The 11,488-nt window shown below is 35.0% G+C and overlaps 1 protein-coding gene across 1 annotated transcript; it reads left to right on the forward strand.

The window, feature by feature from the left end:
• Nucleotides 1-903: 903 nt before the first annotated feature.
• On the forward strand, nucleotides 904-10,092 carry LOC129000299 (mitochondrial fission 1 protein). Its single transcript, XM_054427261.1, has 4 exons — nucleotides 904-1,061; nucleotides 5,082-5,294; nucleotides 7,180-7,285; nucleotides 9,516-10,092. The coding sequence occupies exons 1-4, from the start codon at nucleotides 1,017-1,019 to the stop codon at nucleotides 9,608-9,610; spliced, it is 459 nt and encodes a 152-aa protein (XP_054283236.1). The 5' UTR covers nucleotides 904-1,016; the 3' UTR covers nucleotides 9,611-10,092.
• Nucleotides 10,093-11,488: the final 1,396 nt, after the last annotated feature.

Here is an 11,488-nt window from a genome sequence, read left to right on the forward strand (position 1 = left end):
TAATTAACAAAATCAACATACACCACGTTATACCACATCTATGTTTCTTACTAACAAAAATCTATTCACCATTGAATTATCTGGAAAATAAGATTGTGTTTACTAATTGACAACCGCAGAGAATATTGAGGTCTCATGGGTAAAAAAAACCCCGCCTTTTCGGCAAGGGGGAAAAACTCTATGAAATAGCTTCCTCGTCACTTTAATAAATCGTTTTACTCTATGCTTAGAAGAAGTTCGACCCACTACTATAGTATTTACTCAGGGGAGGTATAGAAGAGGCTACGATGACAGCTGTGGGCTTCTTATTAGCTGAGGGAACGCCATTAACCTAACAAAACGGTCGGTTCGGTAGCCACCGGCCTCGGTGGTCTAATGGTTAGCGTACCGGGCTGATATATTGTAGGTCCCGGGTTCGAATCCTGCTGGTAGCATTAACTTTTTGTCCAAGATTTTTTTATTATCAGCAAGTTTGGTTGGTTTGGTTCGGTTATTACAGATTAATTTTATTATTAAGTCATCATAAAATTTTAATTGAGCAAATTCTAGTTTTATTTAATAAACAGAATTATTTTTCCGATTACAAAACTTTTGTTATATTATTTCTTTATCAGGAAGTTTGGTTAGTTCGGTTAGGTTATGATAGTTTAATTTTATAATTAAAAAATTATAATATTGAATTTGAGACATTTATAATTTTATTTTATGAACAGAACTATTTTTGCGATTAGTAAACCTTCATTGCCAAAGTGCTCTCTACTACAGCGCTGTTCACGGAGGAATTTTGAACTAAATGCCTCTTTCGTACCTCCCCTAAGTCAGACCCCCCCTATCACTATTCAATCCCAATCCCCAATCCCACTCCACTCTTCACTCACAACTGACTCACCACAACACAATCACAATCACAAACTCATAACATAACAAAAGAGTCTGCTAAAGCAAAGCAGAAGTAAATTAAAGGTTTTAGATTTTATGGAGTATATCCCTTGCCCTTGTTTTTAAGTTTTCTTATAATGGAAGAAGTTCTTGATGAAGTCGTATCAAATGAAGACTTAAAGGTAAATATGTTCGTTAGTAACAAAAGGTAATTACTACTAAGGTTTCCAGCTACGAGGATAACTCAGCAAAATGTCATAACAAGGCTTGAAGAAGTCTCCAATTAATTGTTCAACTCTTGGCATATTTACCAGCTTGCACAGTTTAGTTCATTACTTTCAGAATCAATCATTATTGTTGTAACTAATCTACATTCCCAAACTTTATTTTGCCACCAGTTAACCTAGGCCTATACATTGTTGTGCAAGATTTATTTAGGTCTATGACTCATTACCATAGACATACCAATACATTATTGCTGGTAATTAATATTGATGCTGTTGTCAATCGGACTTGGATACTAGAGTCCATAATCATTGTGTGTTAATAACTAGGTCAATTTACTGTTTTTATGTTCAGATATCGCTCCTTGGCTAACACACTTAACTTATAAGTTAGATGGCCTAAACTTAGGCCTTCCTGTCATAGGCCTAGACTCTAATGAAAATTATAGCCTAATTTGTTTTTGTTTGACTTATTTAAGTAAGTTGAGCGTAACACCTTTGCCAAGCAGCATACATTTTTATGCACACTGTTGGAAAGTTCCTAGCCTATGTTAATTATTAAAAAGTTAGCTAGACCTAACATTTATCACTGAAGCCATTCATAAGTAATTCTGCTGCAGAGAGAAACAGTCTCTTTGGTTTGGAACCTGTGATGGCATCCCAGATGTTATGCAAAATGTCAAGGAAGTCGTAGGCCCTAGTAGGCTATGTACATGTGTTAACTTATGGCTCAGGCTAAAAAGTATGTTACGATAGTCCTAGGTTTGATTTTTAAACCTAACTTAGATGAAAAGAACCAGTAGTTTACTTTCGTATTATACGGAAGCCACTCTTAGACAGCGCAATGCGGAGGTTGTGTTAGGTTGGGTTATCTCTTAATGTTTGTATGACTTATCTGGTATCGTTCGATTCATAACAAAACGAGGAAAGCCTTGTTACTTGTGCAATAAGATGCAATATGTTGTTGGGTCGTTCTCGAATTCAAGGCAAATTTGGGGATCGGAAAACAAAACAAAAAATTATTTTTTTTTACAATAATTTATTTATTAAATTAAAAGAAATATATCCCTTAATAAGAAAACAAAGATGGCTGAGCTTAATTCTAACATTTTTTGTTAAGATTATACAATTTTCTTTCAGGATGTCATACATTTCTTCCTCTCGCTCTTGTTCCCCCCCCCCTTAAAAATAAAGAAAAATAGTAAAATTTATAGTTTTAAGTATAAGTTTGTAACTGTAGCTAACAATTAAAAATTTTAAAAACGTTATTTAATTAAAAGTAATAGTTGCTGATCCAAAAAAAAACTCAATTTTTTACCAATTATAGACCAAAACAGAAGTTAAATTTTAGAATAAAAGTTACATTTTTATTTAATTCATTAAAAAAAGACTAATAAACCTGTGTAATGCTCATTGGTTCTTGCGTTGAAATTGAAAACAGGTTTAAAAAAAAAATATTTTTTGATCAACAGAGCTTTTACTGGGTGTGAGCGAGGGGAACTACAGAGTGAGAGAGGGGAACTACAAGGTGACTTTAACCCAGAGGTTAAATTGTTACTTAGGGTAGTAAATTTTATAAAACGAAAATAAATTATCTTTTGATTTTGGAAAGTAATCATGACAACAAATCTCTCTAAATAAGTTATTTGGTCACGAAACATTCTCTTCGCTCACGTTTTTCTCTCCGATCACGTGAGTGAGTATTTTAAACCTAGTAGCCTATTTATCAAAAAACCCAGAGGTTAAATTGTTACAGAGTAACTTTTGATTTTGGAAAGTAATCAAATTACAACAAATCTCTCTAAAGAAGGTATTTGGTCACGAAACATTCTCTTCGCTCACGTTTTTCTCTCCGATCACGTGAGTGGAGAGAACGTGAGCGGAGAGAACGTGAGCGGAGAGAACGTGAGCGGAGAGAACGTGAGCGGAGAGAACGTGAGCGGAGAGAACGTGAGCGGAGAGAACGTGAGCGGAGAGAAAATTAGAAGGTCTATTACTTTTGACGCGACTGTAACTGCAGCTTCAGCTGGCCTGAAAGTGAGGTTATACTGGCTGCTCGGTACTTTCAAACAATACCATTGTAGGCCTAATTATTGTTATTTGTAAATTTATTGAGTTATGATACGTGAGTGAAGGGAACAGCAATAAAGGTACGCACTAATTCTTACCTGAATTTCCGTTTTAACTCGGGAAATATATAATTTATCATCAAGTTTCGGCCGGCGTTCTGTACAATACACTCCACTCTCACACAGTGCCGGTGCATGCTGGGATACATTGATTGGCGGGCGATTTAGCGGCAAATTCAAAACATCGTGGTAAATTTGTAGTGAACTTGAAGACAGTTAAAACTTCAAAAATATTTTAAAACGTGATGATATTGAGCTTTCCTCTTCAATTGATAAACAAATGGCATTCTTTCATCAATATATTGAATGTTCCTTTATTATTTTTTGACACCATTTTCATGGAAATTTTTAACTTTGAACGTAGAGCCCTGAGACAGGAGACAGTGAGCGAAGGGAAAAATAAGGCACACATGATTTTTTTTAACATATTTATTTTCATTTTATAATTGTTTTGTACCACTTACCATGTTAATTATAATAACTGGCATTATTATAAATTTTTTTTGCAAAAATTTTATTTATAAATTCTTGTTTTTTTTATTGAGACACTATATTTGCTTTGAATTTGAGAATGACCCTGTTTGTTAACTTAATTTATTGTGTATTTTTCAACACATGTTTTTTAGCCTAGATGCAAAATTGTGTTAGGCCTACTGTAGGCGAGAGTTAAGAAGTCCTCTGAGCCAAAGCGAACGCAGCAATGTTTGTATGTTGCCGCGCGGTATTTGCAGGTGTTCTTTTGGTTTTAACGCAGTGGATGTGAGCCCTGACTGCCGCGTGGAACATGAGTTAACCCGCTCGACCCGCCTAGATCTCAAGTAGCAAGCGCCTGCATTTTTAGAATAGGCCAGGACTCAGAGGACTTCTTAACTCTCACGGACAGTACCTCTAGGCTACAGACTTGAAAACCTATAGAGCTGATGGAAATCTAAGGCCAGGGACACACTTACCGGCGAAATCTCCGAACGCCGGAACCGGCGAAGCCGGCAAAAGTTGAGATACACAGGAAGGCATGGGGAATGACACACTGCTCCGATCCGGTCTAAACAGCCGGTACGGCGGGAAAATGCTCCAGCGAAACCGCCGTATAAGTCAATTTAGTTTTCTATTCCATCATGAGTGTTGATGTAGATATGGATTTATTAGGCTAATAAGTTTAGTTCACGAAAAACCAAACTTATTTTTGTCATTCCTGAGATGTAGATATAGACTATAAAATGCTCCATGAAGCTGCACCTTTGCTCTAGAATGGGATGAACCCAAATACTCCGGCGGTGTTTCCTCTTTCTTCTATGGTGGAGCAAACACAGCACGGCCAATTGACAGCACCATTTCAAAGACACGACTGATTGAGAGTTCATTGCACTATATTTATTGTTACCGGCTCCGGCAAAATAGTTTTGCCGGGACAGTTTGTTTTGACATTCAACCTCCAGCGGTTCAACCGGAACCCGCTTCCAGCGATTTAGTTGGCAGGTGTGTCCCTGGCCTAACAGGTTTTTTTAATAATGCTTTTGCTTAGTGGGATAGGCTATTTTATTTTTTTATGTGATTTTATTATTTAGGTTTGGCACATCTCGGATGTGTACCTCTATAAGCTGGCCCACATTAAACTCACTTTTATTCTAATATGTTTAGTTCCAACTTTGGAGGGTTCAGCCAGCTAAGTTAACTGCAATTGACTCACTAATGCAAAACAATATACAACCTATTTGTTTTGTCCTGTTTGGTCCAGATTGCATTACATGTTTCCCTTGTTAGTTCTAGTTAGAAACCAAATAAAGAATTGTTTAGTCCTTCACATTCGTATGGTCTAACTACCGTAACCAATATATTTCTTTGTTCATAGAAGTTTGAACGGGAATACCATGAACAGCTTTACAAAGGAAAAGTGACTACGGAAGCACAGTTCAACTATGCCTGGTGTTTGGTCCGAAGCAAATACCCTGCAGATGTTAGAAAAGGGATTCTACTTTTAGAAGATCTTTCTAAGGATGCTCAGGCTGGTGATGCAAAAAGAGATTATCTCTACTATTTAGCTATTGGAAATGCAAGAATCAAGGTAGGCCATAGTATTTATTTTAGAAATTAGACTTTTAAATTGCCAAAGATATTTGTTTAGATGTACAGTCCATCCTCGACATAACGAACTCCAATGTAAGGAATTCCTTGACGCAACAATTTTTTTTTAATTCCGTAGAACTCTCCAAAAGACACTGTGTATATTTCACCTCTACATAACAATCAAACCTTAAAATCTACAAGCTTGAAATGAAGAATTGTTGACAATCCCTAATAGGCCTATAAGTCACCTCAATATATCTAATCTAAATTAATAATTAATATATATCACTAAATGAATATATCACTGACAGAACTTCTATAGCGTATGGAATTTATATAGCAGGTGTAGACGCTGACAATTTGAATTTGCTAAGTAGAGAGCAACCTCTACATACGACATTATTGTTTTTGAAACATCACATTTCCTTTGGTGAAAATAAATGGCAAAATGACATCAACATTACCGCTGATAATCGTCTGCTCCGTTTTGCACTTCTGTCTGCTGTGCGCTATGTCACAATTCATTAGCGGTGTTATATTGTTATATTATATTCTTTTAACGAGAGTCTTCATTATCTTTTAATATGATTTTACATTTTTTTATGAGATCTAACATTTTTAACATTTTCATTATAGTAGGCCTACACTTTCAATTAGCCTAAGTACGGTAAGGGTTTATAAAATAGAGTATTTTTTTTTTAATAGTTAGGGTAAAGTAATTTTTAAAGGAAAGAATAACATAAACATGTGCAAAACTTTTTCAATCGTCTTGAAAAACCTTGAACACAGTATCATAAAAATTATGCTATTTACCAACACACAATTAGGTGGATGATTTTAGTCTTCTAAAAAGCATTAATATTAAAATTACTTTTTGTTTGAGTGTGACCTGAGCTATAACATTTTGAACATGATACCATCATGACAACATGAAAACATCATTATCTTACATGTCTAGGACTGCACGAAAGGACCGGGGCAAACCGGGAATGCCCAAGCAGAAATGCCACAGCTATTTATGTGCTGCAGACGGCTCATCCAGCTTGCCAACGATTGGCGGCCAACCTAGTACTGTGTGGTTTTAATTTTCTAAGTTGTGGACCTCCTCCACATTGAAATAAGACATAGGCTAATGATTATTTGATTGCCAAATCACAAATAACTTGCTATTTTCACTTACATTTTTCACAATTTTTTTTTTATTTTCACAAACAGAAACATACATATCAACGTAATTCTTGTTTCTTGTTTTTTAACCGAGCAATGATTATCATACCTAAGTATCACTGAACTTAATTGGTAACCAAAATAGCCTCTAATAAAAGTATTAAACATTGACCCCTTGTTCTTTTGAAGAATAAATTTATTGCTTCTTTATATGTATATATATTATAAAATTCAAAAGTATATTTTACTGTAGGCACTTAGAGTATAATTCATGACACACCAGGCAGCACCATAGCAGGTGCATAGGTTGCAGTTTATGAGTATTTGGTACACCAGTAGGGGTACACCAGTTTTCTGTATGCCCTAATTATACCACAGTTTTCTGTATGCCCTAATTATACCATACTCATTGAGCCAATGTTTTTAAGGCTTGACTAAGCATGAACCGAAATGTAAAATTATTCTACTATTAAACTTGTTTTGATCAAAAATGTTTGAATCAGCTAAAATTTTGTTAGCTTCTTGCCTGGACTGCGATGGGGTTGTTATTGTTCGACTTTGGTGATTGATTTGTTTCTCATTGACTGGATTAGGCTAGATCTTGCCTGTATAAGAGAAAAATAATACTGGTTGTAGGCTGTCTGTATAAGTTTAACTTTTTTTTTAATGTTTGTTATTTTGATGGAAATTAAAACCCCCTTTTCTTGTACTTCTAGGAATATTCAAAGGCACTGAATTACGTTAGAATGTTCCTCAATTTGGAGCCTGGCAATGCACAAGTTCAAAACCTCGAAACTATCATCAAGAAAAGGATGGAAAAAGGTTTGTTGTTGAATTATTTATCTATAATGAGTCAACATGATATCTTCAATGCGTTGTAAATTAGGCTTTATCTGTAATTATAACTTATAAATCAGAAATCATTGGTGTTATCAAGTCATCTAGTATACTTGGTAGCCTGTCATATAGGTTTTGAAATATATACATTAGGCCTAATATTAATTTATTTTTATTATTCCTTCATCTTAGTAAAGTATGTTTTGAAAATTCCTGATAGTGTAGATGGAACTTAAAATTGTATTAATTGCATTAGGCCTTAGTCACTATTAGTTTCACAGTCACTACTATAAAATAAAAAATAGAATAACATGAAAATGATTTTAGAAATTTCAAAATATTTGTGTGGAAGTACATTAAAGTATTTTTGACATACTGACAAATCATTAAACAAATGCTTGTGTAGATTTCCTTATTGCAGCGATAAAATTGCCTAATTTTTCACACTTTGGGCAGAAAAGGTTACTATTGTGAACCACACAAAGAAAGCGTATTTCCTGATCTGGTCGGCAGTTATTTCTTTCATTTTTCTTTCCTGAAAAATGGTATTGCTTACCTGATTGTTTAAACACATTACTACCCCATATAATGATAGTCTTTTCATCAAATAATAATAATCCATACTATGAAATATATATAATATATATATAGATATAATGTAACCCATTCCAACAACTTACCAGTGTAGCATTTCACTGTGAGATATTTGTACAGCTAACCCACTGTCCCTTAAGTATTACGTCAAATCAAACCTACAAGCGTTAGTGTCCTTGTGTGCTTACACTGGCAATCAACCTTTTCGGCCAACAGTGGCATTGCAGCTCAGTTGGCTAAGGTGCTGCACTGACTACATGCACATGTTCAAATCCCATACATGAGCTATTCATATTGAGCTTGCTAATGCTTAACTGCAGTGAAAATTTCCTAATTTAAGCCCACCTTAATTAAACGGTGTTTGGCTTTTGTGGAAGTTGATTGCATAAGGGATTTTTAGAAGCGTTACACACAAAACATGTTTTGCTTCTTTTGACATTGGCGTAGAAGAGGAAGACACAGATTTTTTTCTTTTTTTTGCTTTTATTTTGGTTTAAAATGGGCATATTGTGTTTAAATAAATATAGGCTTTGATGAAAGACATGAAAGGACATAACATAAAACAATTATAGAAATTTAAAAAATGCCGTCGTCAATCGGTTGAATCATAAACCAAACAGGTTTGGCAATACAGTGAATAGTTTAAATATATATTTGGTATATTTGGATAGCCAATGCGCTGCACGGATGAGAGCCACTGTATAGCATGTACTGTGTTCCATTCATTGTGATTGAGTTCTAGAATAAATCAACAGCAGTGATAGCAGCACTTACTAAAGTTGATAACAGGCACTTGTTATTTCCAAATACAGGGTGAAATACCCAAATACAACAAAAAAATATGCAAAACCACAAAGTAAGGCAAACATAACTACAAAACGTGAGCAAACCCCATCCTTCTAACGTTAGTGGCTCGACCAAACTAACCGATGGAAGTTAGCATTGCTCAGCCCATCCCCGGTGATGAGCCAGTATGGCATGCTTTTTTTGTCCTAGGACGCTAGGCACGAGCCCAGGATTGTTTTTCACAATACTTTAGGCTAGACCTAGGGGCATTATCACTTAGATAAAATCCATTGGTGATTTGGTGGGATTTGAACCTGGGACCTCTTGGACCGAAGTCCCACACTCTAACCATTTGACCAGCTCGCTCCCCCCAAGTATGGCATGCTTAGACACGCCCCTCTCCCTCCATTGGTGATGATGTCGCACCCAATGTGTTTAAGGACCATGAAACATGGGATTTGTGCGCTAAACCATCATGATCTTCTCCATTGATCACGTAAACATGAAATATGTTTCCCTTGATAACGGCATAATAGTTCAACATCTTCCGGGATCGCAGAGACATCATGGTCATTTGATAAAATCATGAATTTTCAAATCTTGCAATTCCTGTAGACATTGTGAGGTCACAATAAAATTTAAAAGATGATGAGGCTCGTTTTCCTGACTTTGTGCTCAATCACTTGAGTTTTAGGCTCGGTTCAGCACAAAAACCACTTGCACACCACTAGTCATGAACATTTTTACTTATGGTCCTTTGAACAATAATTTTTAACTGATATTGGTGAGTATGTCATTTGTAAAGACTGACACTTGTTTATATGTGTTGTTGCAGAGGGCTTGATCGGCATGGCACTGGCCGGGACAGCTGTGGTAGCCATGGGAGGACTGGTAGCTCTAGGGCTGGCTCTCACCAAGAGCAAGTCATAATTACTCCAAATTGGCACTTCCAAATCATCAGTCTTTTACACCGTTTACACAAAGGAGTAACATAAATCATTATTCATTCGTTTGGATTAAAATAGTGAATTAATTTTTTTTGCACTAAAGAACTTGTTTTGTTACTTTCAACTTATTGCACTTTATGGTCTCTCTGTGTAGTGTGGTGAATGGAATAGTTGATGATTTTGCAAGGTGTTAGTTTACATAACTAAATATGTAAGCATTCCGTTGATTTCACATTATGACTGATATCGTTTTTATTGTTTATAACCAGCCTCATGACAAGAGCAATATTATCGAGGATGTTTTGCAACTTGCAATGAAGTCTTTCTTTTCTAATCTCAACATGTAGCTGTGTAAATTAATTGTAATTAGATTGTCTTTGCCATGTTTAGTTGTCCACGCTGGCGATATTGTGTCTAATGTAATATATTGTGTATGTAATAAAATATTTATTTCTTAGACAAACATTTCTGTCTATTTATTTCCTCTTTGGTGTCATAATGATGTATTAATTAATTGTACTCTAAATATAAAGACCAATCTTGAAGTTCTATTATTAAGTCATCCTTAACCCCAAAATATACAGTTTTAGGATCAGTTGGACATTTTACTTTGCTATAAACATAAACACATTCAGGAGGCAAAATATGAAGTTTTTGACACCACATAGAATATCAGATACCCTGTCACCAGTTTTTAAAACAAAACTGTTGTTTGGACTGAATAAAAGTTTACTAACCGGCTGATAAATGAGGTCATTGAGCCCTAGTTAAAAGTGGCTGTTGCTTAACAAACAGTTATGATATAACAATTGCAATTGAATCTGATTTTATGATAGTGATGAAGTGTATATTGTCTCCACACCATGTCTCACAGTCGTGTGTTGTCATTACTTAATTGTTGATCTCATCAGTTTTGTATCATGCGAGTTAATTTATTACTGGTAAGTGCAATCTGACAGAATCATTATTACTGCATCAACCGTATATTCTGTTAATAAATAATGAATCACTTACACAACATATTGCATTAAAATTATTACCTAACTTTAAAATATTATATTTCAATGATTGTCAGCTTGCAAACCGCGTGCCACCTAGGTAACGTATATTAAAGCAAAATATAATTGTAGATGGAGTGAGATTCCTTCTGAGGTTTAGGACGAGCTGATCCATTAGCCAAGACCATTGACAAAAAACATTGACTTTAGATATAAAACTAAAAGTATGCCAGTTTAGCTGTGTATCACTTTGTTTTACAACTCATGGCTTTCGGATTACATTTCTTTCAAAATATCATTTATTTCCCCAAATTGATTTACATATTACATCATGTTATCTCTGTACAAAAATATTTAAAATCTATTAGAAGAATTTGTTGGATTTTAGTATTCAGCAAATCGACCCCTAAATATTTATTTTTAAGGCATATTGGGTATTAATTTAAAGCTCTCATCCTCTAAATGTGCCTTTTGCAGTTTTGGATGATATCCCGTGAAAGCCCTTGGTCCTATAGGTTTTTAAAATTTCAGAGTTTTGCTGAATAATGTTGTCAATCATCTGAACTTTTTCAAGTTTACACTTGTTTACATCAAAACAGATGGCCACATACAATTTTGTTTACATCCATATGAAAATGGGGTTATTTGTTACAGTTGGTGATATTTTAGTGAATACGTAATAGCTATTTATATTACAAGTGTAGTAAGAGCGTTTTTACATCACGCAGCCGCTCGTTGCATAATTCACCTAAGTGATGTAAACACGCTCTTGCGTAGCGTGTAAACTTCCCTATCCCAAGCGTGATGTAAACTTCTTTACTTCTCGAGTGATGTAAAGTTGAAAAAAACTCACTCGGTGAGGT

The sequence above is a fragment of the Macrosteles quadrilineatus genome, unplaced genomic scaffold (assembly GCF_028750875.1).
Source record: "Macrosteles quadrilineatus isolate MER2022 unplaced genomic scaffold, UCM_ALF_1.0 Scaffold_8__2_contigs__length_117827958, whole genome shotgun sequence".
Taxonomy (NCBI): domain Eukaryota; kingdom Metazoa; phylum Arthropoda; class Insecta; order Hemiptera; family Cicadellidae; genus Macrosteles; species Macrosteles quadrilineatus.